The sequence below is a fragment of the Coprinopsis cinerea genome (assembly GCF_000182895.1).
Source record: "Coprinopsis cinerea okayama7#130 chromosome 7 map unlocalized cont3.7, whole genome shotgun sequence".
Taxonomy (NCBI): Eukaryota; Fungi; Basidiomycota; class Agaricomycetes; order Agaricales; family Psathyrellaceae; genus Coprinopsis; species Coprinopsis cinerea.
This window is the reverse complement of record NW_003307538.1, coordinates 1,038,617-1,062,365: the sequence shown is the minus strand read 5'-3', so window position 1 is coordinate 1,062,365 and position 23,749 is coordinate 1,038,617. Positions and strand designations below refer to the sequence as shown.

The window sequence follows — 23,749 nt, the reverse complement described above, 5'->3', positions numbered from 1 at the left end:
GAAAAGTGAAGGATTGAATCGTGACTCTGGCAAAATTCGTTGGATTGGCTGATTGCGAGCGCGTGACGGGGACGAAAGAAGGAAGAAAGTGGGTGGCTGTGTCGATGAGGTCAGAGTGATCGAGGTGAGTCAAAACTGATGACAAGAACGATGCTTACCGCCCGCGCAGGACCAATGCATGGAACGTTCACGAATACGCTTTGTAGTAAGCAATCCGACGGTTTTACCCTTCAGCGCGCCTCTGTCTGTGGGGCATTGCCTGGAGCCTTGCCCTCTGCCTCTCCCCCTTCCGATTCTCATACCACACTGACCTCGACCACTATGGGTACCAGGAGGCCAATATCAGTACCGGGCATGGTTCCAGTGATTGGGTTCTTGTTGCTTTGCAGCTCTGCAGTCCGTGCCCATCCGAACCACAAAGACCCAACTGAAGAAGCTGCCAGTGCACCCATCGACGCGGTTCTATGGATCCATATGGCTTTGCAGGCGGCTGTGTGGGGGGTTCTGTTTCCCATCGGAATGGTGTTGGGCATCACCAGGAGTAGATGGCACGTTCCCCTTCAAGTGCGCCGTTTTTCTTCTTCTACCTGATCAGGCTCTCATTACCTCCTCCTCTGAAGAGTGCGGGATACCTATTAACATTGGGTGGCTACATTCTGGGTCACTCGCATGGAGGAAGACAGTTCCCCGCCGGAGCACACAGCGTCTTTGCCACCCTTCTCATGGGCCCGATCCTCCTCCAGCTCGCCCTGGGGATCTACCTCAAACTCCATATCCACGAAAAGTCCATTCGTCCATACGCGGTCGTTCTTCACGGGATTGTAGGAAAGTCGTATCCCATCATCGCATGGGTCCAGATGCTGTTCGGCGCGATTACCCTGGGTGGATATTGTCGTGGCAGTCATCTAGGTGCGTTCCCTCATCCGCGTTGTCTGTAAGACACTTACATCCAACTCTGAACTTTGTTTTTCAATTGGGTTTTTGAAGGCCAATGCCTAGCACATTACATCATGGGAAGCGGGTTTATAGCCTACGCTGTCATTATCGCCATCATTTTCCTCGTCGGGGAGGCTTGGATTCGAAGGACTGGGCGAAGTCCAGAGTTTTGGGATTCCAGGTGCGTACTTGCGGCCTTCTCTATTGTTTTGGATGTTGCCTTGTCTCTTTAGCTTTGTTGCTTCTGAGCTGTTACTGACTTAGGCTCTCCCTTTTGCCTATCGATCCGATATCTAATTGACTTTTCCCTTGTGGCATGGTGTTGGGAACTTTAGTGTCATCACTGCATGGGTGAGTCCTTTATGAAAGAAGAGGTTCTTTTTTCTCCGGGTAATATCCACGCTGCTAACGCGCGAACCAAACTTTTGTCGAATCAATCGATTATCGAAATCAGGGTATCGGTACGTGGTGCTCGATGTAATTATAGAGCTGGCTCAGCTGACCCTCATCGTTTGCTTCCGTACTTTTAGTGAATACATTCACCGAGCACCGAGGAGCAGTGTGGCATGTCAAGGACATGCAGCACACGTACGTACTAACTCCGCTTCCTGCACGAACAAGGCTAACTCAAAGCTTCTGTAGCATGTTGGGTGTACTCTGTAAGTCTCCCGACAAACTCTTTTCCGTCACCCCTAACGAGCCCTCGCAGGGTGGGCCGGAGGCATCCTGGGCATCTTCCTTTCCAGGAATAATCAAGTAAGATCAAAAGATCAAAATTCGTACCTTTGATGCACGATCCCTGACTGACTTGGACTTCGGTTCTGCTTAGCGCTCTGTCGTTCCCTCATTAATGTGCGTTCGCTTCCTATTTAATTTCCGCTTGGGCCCTGATTTGAATGGACGGAATTTTGACTGACGTGCCCCGCGTTGGCAGACTGATTGTGACGGGATGGGCGATGTCAGACCATGCGCAGGATTTGGAGATATCAACCAAGGTAAGCGCCGGCGTCGCGAGAGTTCCCTATGGACGCCCTGTTGAATAGGACGCATTTTAGGTCCATGGTATGTTCGGGAGGACGCTTATTCTAGCGGGCTTGGCTCGACTGGCGGAGGTTTGCTATTTCTATCCCCACTATAAACCCCTGGTACCCTCTCCACCCCCCGAAGCAATGGCAGCGGCGATTAGCGATGATACCTCGAGCGAACATACCCTTGCAGAAGGAGACTCTGCTCATTTGCGAAAGGATGACAAAAATAGGGCCAAGCTGGCTGCTTCCATCGCGTTTCGACATCTACCGCCTTTCGTGAGTTGGTACGCTCCGCCCCTGTTACAGCTTTCTGATTGAGTCGTGCAGCTTCTTGTGGCTTCTGGAGTGATTTTCATGTCTGCTACAAACGAGGAATTGGAGTACGTCCATGATCAAGGGATGGACCACGTTACGTATCTGTTGATTATGTTCAGGTGCGGTCATACACTTGTTTTTATGTCCACAATTTCATTGAATTTCCTGGATGCTATATAGCCTGGCCTTTTTGATCTATGCATTCATCGTCTTTTTGATCCACCTATACTCAACTAGTGGACGAAACGCTGCTGCGTCTAGCGCCGGCGCTTCTTCCGCTTCTCGAGGAATGGAGTACGAGATGGCTTCCACGTTGCCGGCGTCAGCGGGAGCTGGGACACCCAAGTGGTATGCTCGAGTCCCGAATGCTGAGAGGGGAGGAGGAGGTCAGGGGGCTGGGAACGGCGTAGCTACCCATGTGGTGGGTGACGACGACGATGATGAAGACGAGGAGCCACGAGAGTCCACGAGGTTGTATACAAGGGCCTGATGTACTTTTTCTTGTTAGACTAGCTTATGTTGTACCTTAGTTCCTATATATATGGCTGTTGTTGTTGTACCCCTTCTACACTCCATGACCCTCTAATCAGAAGTATTTCTCATCAGGCGAGGCATGTTTTCACGAGAAAACATGAACCTGAGAAATGACTCGTTCCTTTTTCAAGGAGGCTCTCAAGGAGAGGTAACGTAACTGGTAACGTCGAGAAGGACTCCTCTCAATTTGCATTCAGATGGGTGGGTATCGTAATTGATCCGGTTGCGGTGTGGAGGTGAGTAAATACGGTTTTAACTTTGGCTCGAGCGATGAGTCTTTTTGGATGGGATTCTTGTCAGAATATGGCCTATTTTTCTCTGACAGGCTGTTCTCGAGGTGTTGAAAATGCCGGAGCGTGCGTGCGCTTAGATTATGTGGGTGATGACGGTCGGTGTTGGGATTGAGTGAACGGTTAGATATGACAGATGAATGACAGAATAGAGGTGAACGTCTCGCAGCGGTGAACAGGCGTGATTGCGTATGGAAGTTGGATCCTCCACGTGTGGGCCTAATGGGGAAAGCATCTCAATCGTGTGATCGACCAAATTGGAGTTGGGGGAGATCTCGATGGGGCCGGGAGAATAGAGTCCGCGTCGTCCGAAATTCGAATCCTTTGCGCAACGGTGCCTGTTGGCGTTTTTGGGATCAGCATCAGCTGCCTTTACTCTTGTTGACTAAACGATTCGCGACATCCCCTTCCTTGCTTCTTCTCGCCTTCCTCACCAACTCAACCAACCGCGACGCTTCTTTTTCCAGATTCTCTTCTTGTCACCTCCCCCTTTATCGCTCAACGCGCTCCCTCCTTTTTACCGCACACACACACGTCGCGTAGGCGGCGACACCGCACAAATCCGTCCGCCAGGCCACCACCACCAGCGAGCAACCCATGAACGTCGCCGCACTCCTGCAGGAATCGCCTTCCGATAACGCACCGCGACGACGAGCAGGCACAGGAGGTGGGCCACCACCAGCGCAAACCACCCCAGGCGGTGGCCCTCATTCCAGTCCAGCAGCAAGCCAGGCACCACCTCCTGACCGAGAACGAGAATGGCCAGCCATGAATACCAACACCCTTCCTCCCCGTTCAATCGCGGCTTCGCCAGTCGATACCCGTCGCCCGCCATCGTCGTCCTCCATGTATCCTCCGGCGTCGAGTCCGAGTTCCATATACGGCCACTCAACCACAGCACAACCACCACCAGGCCCTGGAGGACCACCCACAGCAACACAATCACCCTCCTCGTCCACAATGTACAGTCATCCTACCGGTTCGGGCAGTACCGCATCGTCACCATCCATCCTTGCACAAAGACAGCATCAGCATCAGCAGCAACCACACCAGCAGCAACAGCATCCGCATAATCAGCATCGTTCCAGAAGGTCGTCGACTGCGAGCGAGATGGGTGGAATTGGGGGTGCGGGTGGGATGCCCAAGGGCGTCCATGGGACGCATACGCATCCTTCGCCTGCCATGGGCTCACTACACCGTGGCTCGTCTTCGACTCAGGCGAGCAGCGGCGGGAGTAATGCCCATCATCATCATGTCTTTGGTGGCGGGGATGCTCCGGGTCCGGTGGGTTCGGCGGGGGGTGCGGGTGGGGGATGGCGCGAGCCTGGTCCGGGTTTCGGCGGCAGCGGCGGCGCAGGCCCTCTTCCTCATCATCCGGCTTCGGCTTCGGCATCGATCCGCCCCCCTTCGGCCGGTGATCGTGGTAGTTCTGCGGCGGCAGCAGCCATTTTGCGTGACCACCATCAACAAGCTCCTCCTCATCATCAACTGCAACAACTTCAAGGACCAGGCGTCGTCGCTGGTGGTTCGCTCGCTCCTTCTGGTGAACGACAGACTCAAGGACCGGGACAGCAAGGCCAGCAGCCATCGGGGTATTCCCAGCCAAGTCACCATTCGCCGTATCTAAGTCGCGAGCAACAGCAGGTTGATATTGTTGGGGGAGTGTTGGGTTCTTCAAAGCATAGGACGAGTGCGAGTGGCGGGGCTTCTGTTGGAAGCGGACCAGAACTATCTCCCCAGATTCAAAAACAACTTGTTTCAGGAAGACGAAAAACTATTTCAAGTGCCATGGGGCCACCCCAAACACTTGCTGGACCGGGTACAGGGACTCCGCCTGGTATGTGTACATTCATTGTTAATTGTTTTTTTTCTGCCTACAGTTCTGTGTTCTACGTGTTGCCTTTCTTTCTGCACCGCTGGTTGCTTTTTACTGGACTTGTTGGTTTGGAGGGTTTTGCGGATTTGCGCATGGCTTATTCTGCCTCGTACGATGACTGATGCGTGTCTGCAGATGAACTGTTACCACCATCAAACAAACCGACGATTGCATCACTCTCAAATCCGTCGCCGCACCACCCAATGTCATTAATGGAACGAGACCGACATGAGCGCAATGAGTACCATCCACCTCCGACCCACCCGCGCGACAGGGATCCTCTACGTGACCCATCACAGCCACGCGACAGGGACCGGGAACGAGAGCTGGACAGGGAAAGAGACGCCCGAGAACAACATCTGCGCCCGGCGCCTACCAGCACCACGTCAACACCCCGACAGCACCATGCATCCGTTCTCCCGCCTCCCCCGCCTCCTCCCCCGCTTTCTGGTGGCCCGAGAGGTGGTCCACTGGGTCCGCCGGGCAGTGGACGAGTGACACCGATTGATATTGAACGAGAGCGTGAGCGCGAGATGAGGGAACGAGAAAGGGAACGGGTCATTTACGGGCCGCCTCCGCCGCCAACTCATCCTTCTGCGGCGTCTGCACCCCCAAGTCCGCGCTATGCTCCTCCCGCTGACTATCATGGTTATGGAACTTTGCCTCCTCCCCATGGCCCGACGCATTCGCCGCATATGAACGTCCCACATGGTCCACCACCTACAGGACCTGGTTCAGCCACTTCGACGCCCAGAGACAGGGAACGCGAAATTAACCGGGAGCGCGAAAGGGAGTATAGAGAGCGAGAGTATAGGGAACGCGAGTATGCGGCTCAGCGCGAGAGGGAGATGCGTGACGACCGCGATCGAGAACGCGAAATGCATCATATTCGACAGCAGCAGGAACGCGAGCGGGAGCGCGAGAGGAGCGGGTCTGGGTCTGGTGGGATGCGTGATATGAGGGCGGATCCTAGGGATATGAGGGATCCGCGAGATATGAGGGGTGATCCTAGGGATCCATATGGTCATGGACCGCCACCTCCATCTCGAGACCGGGGGCGCGAACGTGACTATCGAGTGGGAGGACTGCCTCATCCGCATGCTCCACCTCCCCCACCGCCTTCCCATCCTCAGGCTGGGCCCCACCTTCAACACCCTTCTTCGTTGCCGCCTGCACCACCTGGACCAAATGATATCAGAGATAGAGATATCATCATGCGAGAGAGGGATGCGAGAGAAAGGGAGAGAGAGTGGCAAGAGATGCGGCGCGAGCGGGAGAGGAGGGAGACTATGGAGCGCGAGCACGACCGTCATCAACGCGAGCTGAGGGAGAGGGAAATGCGGGAACGGGAGTATCGCGAACGTGAATATCGGGAAAGAGAGTTGGAGCGCGAAAGAGAAAGGGAGAGAGAGAGAGAACGCGAGCGTGAGCGTGAAAGAGAGAGGGAGTATTGGGAGAGGAAGGAGCGCGAACGGAAGATGCGTGAACAAGAAGAGCGAGAGAGAATACTGCGCGAACGCGAGCTTAGAGAGAGGGAGATGCGCGAACGTGAGATTAGGGAGAGGGAAATGCGGGAGCGCGAGCGCAGGGAACGTGAGATGCGTGAACGAGAGAGGGGTGGGGATGTTGAGATGCGTGATCAGGTGTGTTTTAAATGTCTTCATCGTCGTCGATATCCCAGTTCATGGCTATTACAGTCCCGATCCCAACATGGTGGCCCCCCCATGGTTGGACCTGGGGTGCCTCCTGTGTCGCAGTCGTCAGCCCCTTCGCAGTCTTCGGCTACGATGTCGACGATACCGTCGGGACCTGCGATGGCCGCGTCCAATATTGGTCCAGCTCCGCACCCTCCACAATCACATCATCAGGGAAGGTTCAATACCGCGTTCATACATACTACTTCAGTCGGTTCGTCGAGAGTCAATTCCCCCAACCCGAACACTGGAGGAACGACTGGTGTTATCTCGATGACGACAACTACAGTTGGACCTGGTATGCCTGGTGGTATGATTGTTGGTCCCGGAGTTTCAGGTGTGTAGATTCAAATTCGCTCAGTGAGAATTGTTCTCTAACACTTTTGTAGGTCCCGTAAGCAGCGTTGGCGGAATGGGTGTTATCCCTGGTGGCATGCTCGGAGGCGGTATCTCTCAACAAGGAGGCAACTCTGCTCTCAATATTGCCGATAAACGAGACTCGAAGCGTGACATGGCCATGAAGGACCCCTTACGAGATGTCAAGAAGCCTTCGAATGCGCCTACGCCCGCTCCCAAGGACCTTCGAGACAGAGACCATCAGCGCGAGCGGGAAAGGGACAGGGAACGTGAGCGTGAACGCGAGAGGGAACGAGAACTATACGCGGCTGCTATTGCCGGTGGACCTAGTATCGTTCCTTCTGCTTCCGGCAGCGCAGCTCCAAACTCTGCAGGACCGGGTAGCCAGTCCAAGAAAGCGGAAGCCGACCAGCACCGAGGTCATTCACGACAATCGTCCCTGTCTCAGCAACAACGACGACCTTATCCTTACCCAGAAGAGCTCGGTGGACACGGCGGACATCCTAGTCAGCAGCAACATGGGATCACCGTCATCAGCAGCCAGCACCCTCCTCCGCCTCAGCCTCAAGACGTCGAGATGGGCTATGGTTATGGTCCTTCGCATGGAGGACCTGGTCCAGGTTGGCACGAGCATCAACAGCGCGAGCAGCACCAACGCGAGCAGCAGATGGCGATGGAGAATGGATATCACGGCCATCCATCGCAGTACGGCCAGCATCCTCACTACGGCCCACCTCCACCAGGCTACGCGATTGGCCCCGGCGGACCCCCTCATCCTATTCACGGACATCCTCAGCAACACCCACACATGCAGTCACAGCAAGGGCCATATCCCCACCCTCAACAAGGGGGTCCTCCTGGACCACCGCCTCACTGGGACGAACGAAACGGCGTTGGCGTTATTGGCGCCGACATTAACGGCCATCATGTTGTATCCGTGAACGGAGCAGGCTATGGCCAACCGCACCCAATGACCCAACAAGCACATCACCCCCACTCTCACCCTCTCGCGATCCAACAGCAAGCGTCTTATCAACGTCAAGCTGCCAGTGCTAGCGTGGGACCACTGGCGTTTGTCGGTGTTCGCGAGAACTACGACAATTCGAACGATTTGGTGATGAGGCCTGTGGTCAAGAGCCGTTCGTGCGTCAATCTGGGCACCTATGTGTATCCCGACCTGCCTTTCCCTTACAACTTTGAGCTTGGTGGTGGGTTGGGAGAGGTTGCTAAATGGAGGGAGGCGAACGCAAAGGAGAAGGAACAGCGCGAGAAGGAGGAACAGGAGAGGGAGGAGAGGAGGAAGGAGTTGGAGAGGAAGGAGAAAGAGGAGAAAGAAAGGTTGGAGAAGGAGAGAGAGAAGGAGAAGGAGCAGCTGGAGAAGGAGCTAAAAGCTAGGGAGGCCAAGAGCAAACCAAAGTCTGATGAGGAAGAAGGTGAAATCCAGGAGGTGGTGGTCGAAAAGGTGAAGGAGACAGAAAAGGAGGAGAAAGCAAAGGTGGAAGAGGCAGCTAAAAAGCAGCTAGAGGCGAAGGAGGACGCAGTTGCCAAGCCATCCCCCAAAGCCCTAGAAAAACAACCACAGGATGCTCAAGATGCCAACGAGAAGTTCCATGGCTTGCTTAGGAAGGCCACTGCGATGATCGAGCCTGTCGTTGTGGACGTGGAAACTCGCGTGGTGATCGTCATTCCCAACGGTCACATCCCTTCGGAAAGGCCCCTTCGTCCCAGGATCTGGGGTGGTGGTGTTTTCCCATCACACCCCGATGACCCGTCATGGCCTCATCCCCCGGAAAAGCGAGGTTTCGCCGCTCCAGAGCTCTCCAAGAAGGCTCAAGAGGAACCCGACTCAGCAGAAGCCAAGGAGGAGAGGAAGAAGATCGCCAAAGCCAAGTATGAATACGAGCTTGGAGTTATGCAGAGATACCGTGCGCGTCGTGTTTACACTGACGACTCTGATCTTTTCCTCTGCTGTTTGCACTCGGGGTGGGTGACGTGGAAGGGAGCACGAAGGGCTAAGCGCAAGGGCCGTGATCTCAGGGTCGAGGTGCGAATTTTACGCGTGGCTGGATCCCGAAGTGCTTCAGGGAAGGAGAACGACGTGCCGATTGTTATGGTCAAGACAGCCGCTGGTTCCAACGCCTCTGCGAGTGAGAGGAAGGAAGAAGTTGTTGTGCGGTTCCTTGGTGGACGTGGAGAGAGGTGTGGGATTGAGAGGAATGTCAAGGGTTTGACGGAAGCTGAGGATCTGGCGTTGGCTGCAGCGGGCGAAGTCAAGTCCTCGAAAGCAAGTGGAAAACGTCCGAGAGATAGTGATGATACGGAGGATGAGGACGAAGACGAGTTCGATGACATGAACCCTGATGACGACGATGGACGTGGTTTGATGAGCGCTAGCTGGGGAACGACTCACGATGGTGCCGCCATCGAGATTTTGAACGCTCAGTTTGTCGAGGTATGTCTACCCTTGATCTCTACTGATTACATTTCTGACATCCATTCTCAGCGGGGTGTTTCGTCCGGTCGACGGAGTCGGGCCCAAAGGCTCCGGGAGTATGCCGAGCGCAGAGCAGCTGTCTTGGGTGGAGGCAGTCCCAACCCATCCACCCATGGCGCCATCACTTTGACACCGTACAACTGCACGCCTTCTCTCAATCCCAATCGCCTAGCTGGTCGCAAGCGTCGACGACCCTTCTGCAATGCACCTCCACCTGTCAATTCCAAGATGCCGAATGCGACTGTCCTCGACATCATCCGCGAAGTTGAGGAAGAGGAAGAAAGGGAGGAAGAAAATCGCCAGGCGAAGAGGAGAAAGCTCATGGGCCCCTGTTTGGAGGATAAAAAGGAGGAAGCCCTCATGAACTTGCGGACAGTTGTTTTTGCGACCTCGACACTCGTGTCGGCGCCTGCCATCGACGATATTCCTACCAGTCCGATTGCTGTCAATCCACCCGCGAGCGTAGATGGCGGTTTGAAAGTTCGTGTTGGGTGAGTTCTCCCTAGATCATATCGGGTGACGAACCGTTCATTAATACCACTTCTGTAGACACAAATACGTTCCCTCTGTCCTCGAACAGCTTCTTTTCCCGGCAGACTCGTCCAGATCACTTTTGAATGGTGCCTCCAGTGCAGACGTGGAGATGACAGACGTTTCGGCTCATCCAAAAGCCCTCGAAGAGCCCATCAAGCTCACTTCATCGCCATTTTCTCTCAACCCAACTTTCTTCGCCTCGCTACCATCCCGCCCTGTCATCCTCGAAACACCGAAGGAACGGTACTTGTTCTCTCCCAGCATTCTTCCCGACCCTCCTGCTAGTCCATCGAAGCGCAAGATGTACGATATCTCCCTGATCTTGGAGACAGAGGTCACTCTGGTCGAGGAAGATCCTCCCAAGGACGACAACATCTTGGGTAATTTGGTAACAACTGCCCTTGAAGAACCCGCCAAAGACACTGTTCAGGACAAAGACACTGCTCAGGAGCCTCAAGAGCCCGCCATTGTCGTCGACGCTCCCAAGGAAAATGTGCCGGCGGCAGAATTCCCTGTCGTTGACGAAAAATCATCCGACCCAGCGCCTTCCGAACCGACCGTGGTCAAGGACGATGCAGAGGCCAAACCGGCGGAAAAGAAACCTGAAGATGACAAGGAAGAAGGCGAGGTGTCTGAACAAGGGGACAATGACGCGGCCCCTACTGTTGAGCCTCCGGCTCCACTCGAAGCCTCCAAGGACAAGGATGGGGATGTTGAGATGACTGAGGCTCCCGTTGAACCCACACCACCGGACGTTCCCACCGCTTCATCAGCTTCACCGAAGGAAACGGGGACATCATCCAAGCCCGAGCTTGCACTTACCATTCCAACTACAACACCCTCTCAACCCACCTCTGCAGCAGCGTCAATCGCTGTCGTTCCACCTTCAGCACCCGGTTCAACATCTGTTTCTCGCTCAGATTCCGGGCAGGCAATCGTTGTTCAAGAGGCCGACCAGGAGGAGGAAGATGAACTCGGGCCTGACGATTCCTTCATTACCCTCGCTCGAGGAGAAGATGAAAACGGAAATGAGAAGAGTCTACATTATCCCGTTCAAGTCCTGCAACGTGGGATCACTCGCGACATGCTGAGGTTCGAGTTGGATGGCGTGTACGTGAAGGACGTCATTGGAGGCGTTGTCGAGCCACTGCACACTGAATGGAGGATACAGGTCATTAATTGGAAGTGGGCTGGTGCACAATAGCCCTTTTCACGACTTTGAACATTAACCCTTCTAATTCTCTCTTTTTCTTCTCGCATACACCTGTGCTTTGCTGCCCTCACGGTATGCCTTTTCGTTTTTCCACTGTTTCCCCAGTTTAATACTCGACGTTCTTAGCTTTTGGGCCACTTCAATGTTGTTATATATCTCATTTACTTATCATTTAGTGTATTCGTATTCTACCCTAGATCCATCCCCTGTACTGACTACAAAAACAAAAATTTACAACCACCCTCCTCCTGCCAAGTGCCCCTCCCAAGCTGGGCGACCTGCCACCGAACATCGCGGATCAAATTGAAACTGCCAGGGAAAACAATAAAAATAGGGGTGATCTTCGTTGCTTCCCTCCTCCTGCTTGTCGAACGTTTCAATGACTCCGTCAAATTATTGTCCTTTGCCAGAGGCTGATAGTCACCGATATCTATGGAAACCCGGGCTAATTGTGAAGGTTGTGATGTCTACTGTGCGCAGACACAACAAAGTTGCAGAAACCGCTATAAGTAGGGAAGCGGGACGGCGACTCGCCATTCATTCAACAAAACTGGGAGCAGGCTCCTTGGTGCAAATTGGGTGCAGACTTGTAAGTACAAATCGTTCTTTTCGAGTCAACATTCCTCAACTCTTGTATTGAAATCCAGATTGACATCCGCCTCAATTCCTAACCATCATCCTTAAGCTCAGCCAACATGCAACAGTTGGAGGTTCCCGCTATCGCGTGGAAGGAAGATTTGGCAGGCATCAACGACCTTCCAGTGGAAGTCCTTGAAGAGATATTTTTGACATACCACTCCATGGTGGCGTTGTCCACCTTCCCATATGTCCGCCTACAAATCTTCACCCACCTTGCGCCAGTGTCGCTAACGCACGTCTGCCGTCTTTGGAGGACTATATGTCTCTCGTTACCGACGTTGTGGAACGCCTTCTACGTTCCACCTAGGCTTCATGCATCCGGTGTTACTACCTCCTTGCTGTCCCTGTGGTTGGAACGGTCTCAAGGGGCGCCACTCTGGATTGACATCGCGCGACGGACCATTCCGATGCCGCCAATAGAGGCCCGTTCGATTATGACACAGGCGTACAGGTTGAAAGTACTTTCTCTGAACCCACAGGATGGATTTATTGAAGATTTTCTCTCCCTTCCCCCCGACGCCACCCCAGCACTCGAAGGACTCGCCATTCGCCAGGGTGACTTGAGATCTATGCATCCCAATTTACTCCCCCTCCTCTCAAACAAAATTCTTTCCCTTCCTTCCATCCGTCAACTCTGCTTTGAATTGTCAGGGTTTCCAACCCCAGCCTACCAATCCATGCTTGCGGAACTCCCCCTCGCAAGGATGACGCATTTGAACTTCCGCACGATAACGACGTTTGAGGACTGCATCTCTATACTCCGTCGGTCCACATCAGCCGTTGAAATTTCCTTCTACGAAAGCATCTGGGGCTCGGATCACCCCACACAACCAGCAAAGCGGACAGAACCGAAGATCTGCCTTCCCAACTTGAAGTCACTCACCATGTACCCGCGATTCCCTGTGAGTCGCATCTTGTCGCGGTTCACATGCCCATCCCTCCGAAGGCTCATCATCCGCGATGAGCCGCCCCAACCGGACGTCGACGCAGCCAGCATCGACTTTGAACAGCGCATCCTCGACGATTTCGTCAGAGACACTCAGCTGGAGCAACTCATTCTCCAGGACGGCAAGAAACAGTGTTTCCAGCCCCTCAAGTCTCTCCTCAAAATGCCAGCTGTGCAACGGGTTCCCAACGTCGAGGTCTACCTTTTGAAGGTACCTCGTAAACATGGACCAGTTTCTTCTGATGGGTATCATTGTCCTGTAGCCACTTGTACAAGGCCCCACCTTGGATGGAATAGTTCTCGTTCTCAGGTGCAGTTGGGAACACATCTCACTGTTACAGAATGGGAAGAGAATTTTTGGAGAGGATGGGACTGGATGGACCACGAGCCTCGGCAATGGTTGATGAGAAGGGGATACCATGGTTTCAGGGGCTTTTGCAATTAAAACGTAGGCATATCCACGGAAGGCTGGCAGGCGGACGTATTAATACATACTGGTCGAAACGAATTATAAGGTATTAAGGTGGCTGGGCTCGTGATAGAAAGACGAAAATTTAATCAAGCTGTCGTCCCAGTCCGTTCATAGTGAGTCGCAGAAACTCCCTCCACCGAGCATCTCGCACTTGAGACAATTCCGGATAACAACCTCGACACCTCGTGGTATCGGAAGTCGTTGGTAAAAACCGCGGTTGGGACCATGGACTAGGAATGTAACTTTTCTGAGGTTGGGTACATTCAGTGAAGGGGTTTGGGGTGAAAGGTACATCGAGATCGTGAATTCGTCGACATCTTCGATGCTGTCGTTCAGTTCGAAAAAGCCTTCTTCGAGGTGCTGGCTATCCGCAAGTAGGCTTAAACAAGCAAGAGTCGACATCGGAGTGTTTATGCGCAATGTCTTCGCATGCACAGGCAATAGAAGATTCGGCAGACACACTTCATCGTACACCTGTGATTTGTTGAGCAAGGTTTCAAACACCGAATCCTGTCGTCCTGGATGTGAAACTTTCAGAGAACGCAAGAAGGGTAGCTGGAGGGAGACCAGTTGCTGCTGTCCATGGGTGATACAGTCCCCAATCCATTCCAATGCTTCGAGGTTCGGCGTTCTTTGGAGGATCTTCTCGGCAGCTGCCAACCGAGTGTATTCGGGGGCACGGCAAACCAACTTTGTCAAGTTGGCATAATGGAAGTCGTACCCAGCGACATCCTCCATGAGCCATTCCGAATCAGTGGATAGCGCTAGGTTGGTTATCTTCGGGCAGTCAAGCGAGGTAACGAGCTGCCTGATGTCCGTGACGAATTCCATCTCCAGATCTTCCAGCGCTGGCAATGGGACACGAGGCAACGGCCACGGAAGTCGTTTGGAAGCTTGGGAGACGCCCTTGAGACTGAGCTTCTCCAACCCAGTGCCACAAATCGACAAAGCTTTGTGGCAAAAGTCCATGGGTAGATCTCCTTCGAGGATCAGTGCCCGAAGCTTCCTCCCCTCGAAGATGGCGTTTTGGATGGCGGTCCACTTCAAGCGGGACCAAGCCATCTCGGGTGGACCGGGCGAGCGCAATTTTAAGGCATCGTTTGCGCGGGGCAAGAGTTCCAGTGCTGATTCGAGCAACCCGACGTGCTCTGGATTCAAGCGATCGAATTTCGACATGTCGATGGTGAGTGGGGAAGGAACTGGAGCAGCTGCGCCCGCGGGTGAGTGAAGGAAGTTGGCAAGGGTTGTGTTTCGGATAACGGAGGATTCGCGCTGGAAGGAAACCTCGAGTGTTGGCCAGTGGTTGGTTTGCTCGCATATGTAGATTTGCCACCCTCTGCAGACTGAAGCTGGAAGGAGGATGGCGTCGAGGTTGTCCTCCCTTATTGGGAGAGAATGGAGGTAGTGGTTGAGTATCTCGTGAATGATTTCGTTGGGGATGTGAAGCTCTGGAGATTAATTAAACGCCGTATTAGATCCCTGCACGAGATGGAGGGCTGAATTAACCTACCGTTATCGCTCGTGACTTCGTCCTGTACCGTTGATGGCTCGTCAGCTTCCATTGGCGTTTCAATTTCATCGAAGGTCATTGGCTCCCCGTCCTCCTCTACGCGTTCTACGACGTCTGTCCAAATGACGCTTCCCTGTAGCACCCAGCGCAGCCGTGTGGAAAAGGGCCTCCAGTAACTGGAGATAGTTTTCCGAGCGGTTCTGTGGACTCCTATAGATCGCCTAAGTTGATAGAACACAGATTTTTGGACGTTCTGCCAGGCTAGCAGTAGCCCTTGCGACCTGAGGGGCCATTGGCCTCTGACCACTTGATTCGCACGTGCGTGATTTGGAGTGTGGTGTAGAAGTGGAGGATTAAGAGGGTACGTTGACAGTGGCATTGATCTCTGCCTCCCACGCCGGGAGGAACGCAGTACCACGTTCTCGAGTGGATCATATTCTATTTCCTGGGAGGGATGGGCGTGTTAGTTGGCGCTTTGTGGCGAACGAGAGAACGGCATACCATGAAGTCGGGAAGAAAAGTTTGTAGGTCAGCCTGGATGTAAGGAATGGCTTTATATACGGTGCATCCATAGTCAATAAGGCCCTATTGAGGCCCTTAATCTGAACAACACCATTCCGCATGTGAGGAGCAGGCTCTTATATTCTTCCAGCTAACCTGCCAGTCAGACGACGTGGTAACCACTACAAAAGGCTTACGATAGTAGAGTACACAGTTACCCGTGTCTAATCACCTTCTATGGACATGCGTTGTTACTTGCTTTCGAATTTGGGAGTCCATGGGGCATATCGAACCGTTGCAGAACAAGGACAACTCCAATCGTCCATGTCGAAGCCGAGTGCGGACCACCGCATTCCCACGGGGCCCTCGATGATGATCTTTGATCTCTGTCTACATCAACTCCAGCCCGACGATACGAGATGGAACCTTCAACTGAAGCAGTGAAGAAGAAGGCGACATCTTCTGTTCATGACGCGAAAGAAGATAAGCCGCCATTTGGATCAAGGTGAGGGGTTGAAGGTTGACAAGCCCAAGAGGAAAGTCCCTGAAACACATTGGATATTCGATAGGTTTTTGACCAACGAGGAAGAAGTCTGGTCACAGAACGCATGGGACCATGTACCCCCTCCTGACGGCCAGGATGAAATCATCGCAAAGGCCCTTGAGAAGCAAAAGAGCAACCCCGTTCCGGTGGAAGATAGAATCAAATATAACGAAAAACCTGCAAAACACTGGTATGATGTCCTTTTGACTTCATGGCGGGCTGTTCGTGACAATATATCACAGGGACACTTTTTACAAGTCTAATGCTGATAATTTCTTCAAAAATCGAAAATGGTGCGTCCATAAACAGGCCTCGATGGTGCGTTGAATCACTAATGCTGGAACTAGGCTACACAACGAATTCCCTGAGCTCGTTGCGGCAACTCAGGAAGGAGTGAGTCCGACTCTCTGTTTCCTCTCCTTCTCCGACCAATCTCGTAGGCAGGGCCTTTTGTAGTTGCGGAAATCGGTTGCGGTACGTTCCCTTGATGCTGTGGATCTATAGTATTGGTTTCTGACACGCGATGCGGTCCCACAGGTGCAGGAAACTCCGCATTCCCCCTCTTGTCGTCGAACAAAAACCCAGAGCTTCGGATACACGCATACGATTACTCTTCTCATGCAGTCAAGGTTGTACAGGTACGTTAAAGACTACTTACCCGGCCTACTCCCCGTATTGACACTCTCTCGGAGAATAACCCGCTGTACAAATCGCCACCAGTCGGCTCGATTCAAGCTTCGGTCTGGGATCTTACTAGTAAAGAAGGATTGCCCTCCGATCTGGCACCAGGATCGGTCGACATTGTCGTTCTTGTCTTCGTACTCAGTGCCCTCCATCCGGACGAATGGATTCAGGCTATAGACAATGTCCACACAGTGAGTACGGGTTTCACCTCTCTGGTTGGGTCTAACATGTATCTATAGATGCTCAAACCCGGTGGATTGGTCGTAATGCGTGACTATGGGCGCTACGACCTTACTCAACTTAGATTCAAAGGAGGGAGACTTCTAGAGGATAATTTTTATATCCGCGGAGACAAGACGCGTGTTTACTTCTTTGAACTAGGTGTGTGGTTGTTTCGATCATATATGTGGACCATTTGTTGACATCTTCAAGACGAGATTTCACTTCTGTTTACAGGATCGAAAGCAACTGCAGCAGAACACGCCCATGCAAATTCGACATCCTATTCCATCGAGAACGATGACGACGACACGAGCAAGGAGGCAAGTTCACCGCAGAATGGAGTTCCCGCAGACTCTGCTCCTCTGAATGACGAGTCGGTCGGCCAGTTGCATGTTTCAGACTCTGTCACATCGCTTCCAGAGACTTCCTCCAACGAAGGAATTCCTCCGCAGACGACACCGCAATCCGGTGCAATTCATCCCAACTTGCTGTCACACGAAAGCGTTTCTCGACATCCACTCTTTACCACCGCTCAGTTGGGTATTGATCGGCGATTACTGGTAAACAGAAAGCGTCAGTTGAAGATGTACAGGGTCTGGATGCAGGGTCAGTTCCGGAAGGTGGGAGGTACATAGAGGAGATAGAGTAACGCATACTAGAGCCGAATGTATCTGCCATGAAACTACCTCGGGATCTCGTTCGCGACATCCACCAGGGCCACGGGCGCTACTTGTGAGCTCTGCCAGATTTAGCCCCTAACCCTACGCTAGCTGTATAGCATTCTGCGTCCATACGGACAAGGGCGTCATATCATGATCCTTGAATCCAATAAAGTACACTGATCGTTGCCCTCTACCTCTGTGAATCTTCTGTAAACCGCCCATTCAGCAAGGGAAAAGCGCGTCGTAGTGACTCGGATGACATTGGGACGATAGATATCGGCACAAGACACTGAGCAACATCGGTCCAGAGGTTAAGCGATGATGGAAACGATGTCGGCACCCTCGAGCGGCCCTTCAACACACAGGAACGACCTCGACGAAGAACTAGACGCTCTGTATGAATCTGTCTTACATGGATACACCATCCCTCCAGCTCCTCGACCACCGCCGGTGCGGGGAAGCAGCAGCGGTTCTGGTCGAGCGCCCCGGCCGTTACCACCAACGCCGGGAGGGTTAGTAGGGCGGCCCCCAATACCACCTCCAGCTGGGACACCCCTCCAACGCATACCCTCTTTACCTGTCAGTCGTCCAGGGAGCTCGTTATCACGGTTTGTTGAACCTTGATCGGTGCAAACGAGACTAGAGTTCTTACATTTGCTCCCTCAGGCATCCGCCGGGTAACCACCAACCAGAACCAATGCATTCGAGAAGCGCATCGCCCAACAGAACGCCTCAGCGACCAGCACTGGAAATTGACACTGTCGGACCTGTGGACCAGGAGACGCCAGCCAGTGTCGCGGATAGCACCAATGCGCAGCGTTGGTCGGAAGTGCCTTCCTCGCCCAACGAATACCTCGACCCCGACGTGTTACCGGTGCCAGAATATATACCCAACATTAAGGATGATCCCGCTGCTACCAGAGCTGTATACCCGGAAGAGCAGGATTCATATCATACTCTATATCAATCCAACACTAGCGTCCAACCCTCCAACTACGACAGGCCGTACGGATCTGAAGACGATCAATCATACTACAGCAATCCACCGCTTTCATATGAAAACGAAGAACGACCGCCTTATGAACCGGATCCGTCGTATCCTGACAACCCATACCCAAGCCAGGACCCCCAACCACCAGAGCCACGACCCGTCTACCATTCTGATGCACTGCATCTGGACTCCGTCTACCAGGGCTACTTGGACCCCTCACAATCCAGGCTGACGTTGAATGACCGTGAATCAGAAGTAGGGACAGTGATGAGTGCGATTGTTGTTTCAATAGACATCCTGTGACTTGGACTGACGATCTTTGTAGGCGACTACTCCATGCTGCGACCCCCACCAGCGCGTTCTTCAGCTGGATCAGACTCGTCCTACACTGGGCTTCCCTACCTCAACGACAACGCGGGACCGTCAACTATCTCTAATGCCGCCAGTTCCTCTTGGAACGGAGTTACTGTTCACGCTCGAAGATCACCGCAAGACGACGAGTATCCAGTTGCCGGTCCAAGCAACATCTCACACCGCGTAACACAGGACCTCATCGCGATGCGTAATTTTGATCCCAGAGCCCTGCTTGACGATTCGCCCAACCACTATGAGGAGTACGGCGACGATGACAACTTCGACGACCCGACCATGTTCATCAACCTTGCTCTGCTGTCCCATATTGCTGTTCAGCTGCAGCTCAAGGTACCCCGAGGAACCCATGTGAAGGGGAGTATCCCTTACCCCCGGGCCTTCACTGGTAAAGACATCGTGGTACGTTGGCCCCCAACCATTTCTGTGAAGACCGTGAAGTAATGCTGAAACTAATCCGTTAGACGACGATTCACTCTATTCTTGAGAATAAGCTGACGCGAGATCACGGGTGTGCAAAAAACGACAGGCGAGTTGCGTTGCAAGTGGCACGCAGTTTGCAACGGCAGTTGTTCTTTGTGGAGGTGGAATGGGGGTCGCGTATTCTGCAGGATGGTGTAGAGGATGTGTACAGTTTCTTGGACGATCCGGAGACGCCCACACTGCCTGAGAGGGCAGAGCTCCCTTCCGGTGTTGTTACGATGCTTACTGGATGTTATTCCGTCACTTGCGGGGAAGGGGGTCCATGTTATTCGGGGTCATGTCCGTCAAAGGTTAGTAATTTTCCAGGTCGTGATATCGCCCTATTAATCGCCGGGATTTCTCACTAGGGAATGAGTAAATTCCTTCCCAAGACACTGGAGACACCACCCGACCCGGTCAAAGAAGACTGGACAAAGGGTGTTCCACCCCAGGTATTACGAGACTTGCCTGAATACGAGATCAATCGTCAAACGTCAGCGTTCCTTCTATTCATAAACTCGACGTTGTATTCACCCCGTCCTATCAGGATCATCCATAAACTCATCAGCAAGGAGGAGCAATATGTCAAGGACCTGGACATCGTCGACAGCGTATTCATTCAGCCATTACGAAAGTCCCCTGTTATCCCGCTATACATGGTGGATGAATTCATTGACGAAGTATTCGGAAACATCCTGGAGATTCGAGATTGTAATCGAAGGTTGTTGGAGGTGATGTATGTGCGGCAGCGAGAACAAGCGCCCATTATCAACACCATTGGCGATATCTTCCTCGACAGCGCGACGCAGTTCCGGAAGTTGTACCCTCTTTATATTGGGAGACAGTTCTTGTCGGAAATGCGACTACGGGAAGAGTTGGACAACAATGGCGAGTTTCGGGTGTTCATCGAAGTAAAGTGTACCCATTGATCTGTGCCGTACCTGATACTGACCAAGATTTTCTTTCAGAATTGCCAACGTCAGCTCACTGGGATGCGCTCTGGAGGCGAACATGGACTCGACTTGTGGCATTATCTCAACCGACCTACGGAGCATCTGCAGAAGTATCCCGTCCTGCTTCAAGCGGTGTACAACGAAACTGCTAGGGACAATCCTGATGGTGACTTCCTATTGGAGTCGATCTCTGCGATCAAGAACCTTCAAAATGTTGCTCAGCTTCGGACGTTCCAGTCCGCTATGGGGAAGGGTACACCGGGTAAATGGGAGTGGCATGATCTTCTGACGCCCAACATGAGGAAGACGTTCACGAAGGAGGAAAGTCAGAGGCAGAGTCTGATATTCGAGGTGATCAAGACAGAGATGGTGTACGTTCGTGATCTTGAAACTCTCGAAAATGTAAGTCATACTACTTTGATTGGGGTCACTGAGCTCACCTGCTTCCTTCAGCTGTATCGCCAACCCCTTCAGAACGCCGATCCCCCCATTATCCCGCACGAACGCCTGGAGCAATTTTGCACAGACGTTTTCCACAACATCCAGGAGATTTATGTCCACCACAAGCGACTCGTCGACAAGCTGCACGAGATACAGCTGGAGGAGCATCCACGTATCAACAGCATTACTGCAGCCTTGTTCGATGCTGCTCTGAATTTCCGCGAAGCGTATATGGAGTATATCCCCAATTACCCCATCGCCGAGTATAGGATTGATGACGAATTGGAACACAACCCAGCGTTCAAAGCATTCGTTGAGGTCAGTACTATCGTATCCATGTTGTAGAGACCGGAACATTGACGCAATTGATCCTATAGAAAGCCAGCAGGCGCCCCGAATCTCGCAAGCTGGATCTGAAGTACTTCATCAATCGTCCAATCCCGCGCGTCCTTCGTTATGGGCTGCTTTTGAAAGAGATTCTGAGCCAGACACCGATCACTCATGAGGACCGGTCTGACATTCCCGAAATCGTAGAGCTGATTGGGTCTTTGGCCAGAGAGTCTCAACCGGGTGTTGATTCGGCCAAACAGAAGGTTGAGGTGTGGAGGTATAACTCGCAGTTGGTGTATCGAGTTGGGGAGGCTGTTGTAAGTTCGCTGCTTTTGGAGAAAAGAACAGTCACTAATCACCTTGTAGGATATGGATTTGCTGAACGAACATCGGTCATTGGTTCATACAGGAAAGCTAATGATTACCGAGGACAGCCACTTTGTGGAGGTGTTTGTTATGCTCTTCGATAACTATCGTAAGGTTTCTCTCTCGTACCACGCTTGGTGGGATGTTGATCTTTTCGTCAAACAGTGGTCTGGACAAAAGTAAAAGAGAAGGACGGCATCACCAAGTACCACGTCGTACGCAAACCTATCCCCCTCGACCTCCTCCACCCGGTCAGCTTCAACGACCCACCCATCATCCGAAATCCCAGCCGGTTTCGTTCCAGTAGTTCCAACGGTCGCGTCGACACTCCCGACTCGATGCGGAACAACGTCTATCCCTTTACTCTCCATCAAACTGGCCGACAAGGTACCGCAAACACCAACATTAGTTTCTTGGCGGAGTCACCGCAGGTGCGAGCGGATTGGAAGGCGAAACTTGAGGAGGCTTTGGGACTGAGGAAGGCTGTTGCGGATGCGAATAAGGTGTTTGAGATTGAGACGTTGAGCAATGAGACGTTCTTGGTGCCTCCGATTAATCTGGGACCCTCGGCGCCAACTACGTATGACGGTGTGCTCTTTACTGGACGAGTGACCTGTTCCGTCCCTTTCAGTGCGTAATGTTTTCAGGCTTTTGACGATGCTGTGCTAACGTTCAGCTACAGAAACTGCCGGTAATCGTGGACTGGTTGCGGTTGGGTGTGCTGAAGGCGTTTGGATTGGCTTCCGACAGGACCCCCGATGTAAGCCCTCGTTACTTTGAACGTACCATTCCCTCTGCTAACTTTCACCTTCCAAGCTCTGCGCCGCGTGCTTCATGTTCGTAACGTTGTACAATGTGCCATCCTAGAGGACTTTGGTCTCTTCCTCGTTCTGGCCGACAAGGTATCTCAATCGCCTCTCAAAACACACAGTATCATTTACTAACCAGCTTCGCAGAACCTGTTCGCATATCACATCGAAGCGCTGGTGCCTAACCCATTGAATCCTCAACCATACACCTCCCAGACTCCCCACAAGATCAACACTGGTTCCAAGGAGGTCCAATTCTTCAGCGTTGGGATGCAACATGGAAGGACGCTGGTGATTTACATGAACAAGCGAGGGGTAAACATTCGTGGTTTTTCCTGTCGTTGAACCTCTAATGATGATGTATCCTTTTTGCAGGCTGACAGCGTTTTCCATGTTGTGGAACCCGTGATTGACAAAATCACTGAACGACCAAAGGCTGCCAGTACAAGTCTCCTTCCCATCTTCCCGAAGAAGAACAAGTCGGACTGGTTCCGCACCTATCGCGACTTCATCCTCCCAGGAGAATCCTATGATATGATTTTCTTGAAGGCGAAGGTTGCAGTCCTATGTGCGAAGGGCTTTGAGATCGTGGACCTGACAGAGTAAGAATCTCAGCATCCCAAGATCGTGCAAATACTGATGGGATATTGTGTACAGTTTCAAGACCGTGACTATCCCTCAAAAAGATAATCCCGCTCTTGGGCCAGCAGCTAAACGATGCGAAAGCTGTAGGCCTATGGGTATGTTCCGGTCCTCGGAAGACGAGTTCCTGTTGTGTTACAACGGTATGTACCGTTTCAAGACGTCACTTAATTTGCACTGATCTCTATGTACAGAGTTTGGCATCTACGTCGACAAGCACGGTGCACCTAGCCGGTCATCTGGGGCCATTGAATGGGAGGGCACCGCGGAACGAGTAGCCCTTCATGCGCCGTACATTCTCATTTTCGACACCCGCTTTATCGAAATCAGACATATCGATACCTGTCGGCTCGCACAAATCATCCCCGGCAACGACCTCCGCTGTATCTGGGACGGCCGTGGCATTGACATTAGCCATGCTGCAGTGCCGGCAGATGCAGCCGACGAGACGTTTGTTCAAGAACCACGAGTACACGCTGTCATGAGCCAGACGTCTTCTCAGCCGGGTGGCAGAGGAATTCGAGGGATTTCTCAGCACGTTTTCCAACTGGTCCCCACCATCCCGTTGTATCTTCCTGGATCTTTAACTTCCCCGTCCCATATCGCCTATTATCCCCAGTCCAACTCCCCACCCCGCTCGCCGCCTACACGTGCTGCATCTTTCAGGCATTAACTCCCTATCTGTTTCCACCTTTTCATCTATTTATCCGATTCATCTATCCGTTAACCTTTAGATCCTTTTGCAATACCTTTATTAAATACTTTCTTATTATTATCAAGTTGTGCATTTATTACTTATGGTCATCATGCTTTTATCTACTGCTTTCATGTATTGGTTAGGGCAATTTTACACGAGTGACACTGTTCCGAAAGATCAGGCGGGATGCTTGAGACATGGTGACTGTTGAAAGGTGGATGGGGGCGAACAACATGTC

At 52.5% G+C, this 23,749-nt stretch overlaps 5 protein-coding genes across 5 annotated transcripts; 4 read left to right on the top strand and 1 right to left on the bottom strand.

Moving 5' to 3' along the window:
- Nucleotides 1–150: 150 nt before the first annotated feature.
- On the top strand, nt 151–11,262 carry CC1G_14813 (YTP1; the record flags this gene model as incomplete). Its single annotated transcript, XM_002910788.1, has 21 exons — nt 151–564; nt 621–909; nt 988–1,117; nt 1,272–1,287; nt 1,391–1,397; nt 1,467–1,524; nt 1,579–1,595; nt 1,646–1,692; nt 1,766–1,788; nt 1,871–1,931; nt 1,992–2,240; nt 2,292–2,398; nt 2,460–2,750; nt 2,945–3,049; nt 3,256–3,316; nt 3,647–4,940; nt 5,115–6,622; nt 6,677–7,010; nt 7,063–9,482; nt 9,534–10,015; nt 10,074–11,262. 21 exons carry the CDS (start codon nt 151–153, stop codon nt 11,260–11,262), a joined length of 9,102 nt encoding a protein of 3,033 aa, XP_002910834.1.
- Nucleotides 11,263–11,828: 566 nt separating this feature from the next.
- On the top strand, nt 11,829–13,301 carry CC1G_00794 (hypothetical protein; the record flags this gene model as incomplete). Its single annotated transcript, XM_001831195.2, has 2 exons — nt 11,829–11,860; nt 11,919–13,301. Exon 2 carries the CDS (start codon nt 11,967–11,969, stop codon nt 13,299–13,301), a length of 1,335 nt encoding a protein of 444 aa, XP_001831247.2. The 5' UTR covers nt 11,829–11,860; nt 11,919–11,966.
- An 8-nt stretch (nt 13,302–13,309) lies between these two features.
- On the bottom strand, nt 13,310–14,890 carry CC1G_00793 (hypothetical protein; the record flags this gene model as incomplete). The annotated part of the gene is made up of 2 exons (XM_001831194.2): nt 13,310–14,776; nt 14,839–14,890. 2 exons carry the CDS (start codon nt 14,888–14,890, stop codon nt 13,437–13,439), a joined length of 1,392 nt encoding a protein of 463 aa, XP_001831246.1. The 3' UTR covers nt 13,310–13,436.
- An 868-nt stretch (nt 14,891–15,758) lies between these two features.
- Nucleotides 15,759–17,525, top strand: CC1G_00792 (actin filament binding protein; the record flags this gene model as incomplete). The annotated part of the gene is made up of 10 exons (XM_001831193.1): nt 15,759–15,844; nt 15,909–16,073; nt 16,126–16,176; nt 16,231–16,276; nt 16,324–16,357; nt 16,421–16,521; nt 16,576–16,758; nt 16,807–16,948; nt 17,024–17,395; nt 17,449–17,525. 10 exons carry the CDS (start codon nt 15,759–15,761, stop codon nt 17,523–17,525), a joined length of 1,257 nt encoding a protein of 418 aa, XP_001831245.1.
- A 256-nt stretch (nt 17,526–17,781) lies between these two features.
- Nucleotides 17,782–23,487, top strand: CC1G_00791 (signal transducer; the record flags this gene model as incomplete). Its single annotated transcript, XM_001831192.2, has 17 exons — nt 17,782–18,059; nt 18,118–18,713; nt 18,768–19,213; nt 19,276–19,584; nt 19,642–19,766; nt 19,821–20,184; nt 20,242–20,628; nt 20,680–20,985; nt 21,045–21,314; nt 21,364–21,472; nt 21,529–21,993; nt 22,046–22,123; nt 22,180–22,265; nt 22,320–22,487; nt 22,548–22,774; nt 22,830–22,957; nt 23,009–23,487. The coding sequence occupies 17 exons, from the start codon at nt 17,782–17,784 to the stop codon at nt 23,485–23,487; spliced, it is 4,821 nt and encodes a 1,606-aa protein (XP_001831244.2).
- Nucleotides 23,488–23,749: the final 262 nt, after the last annotated feature.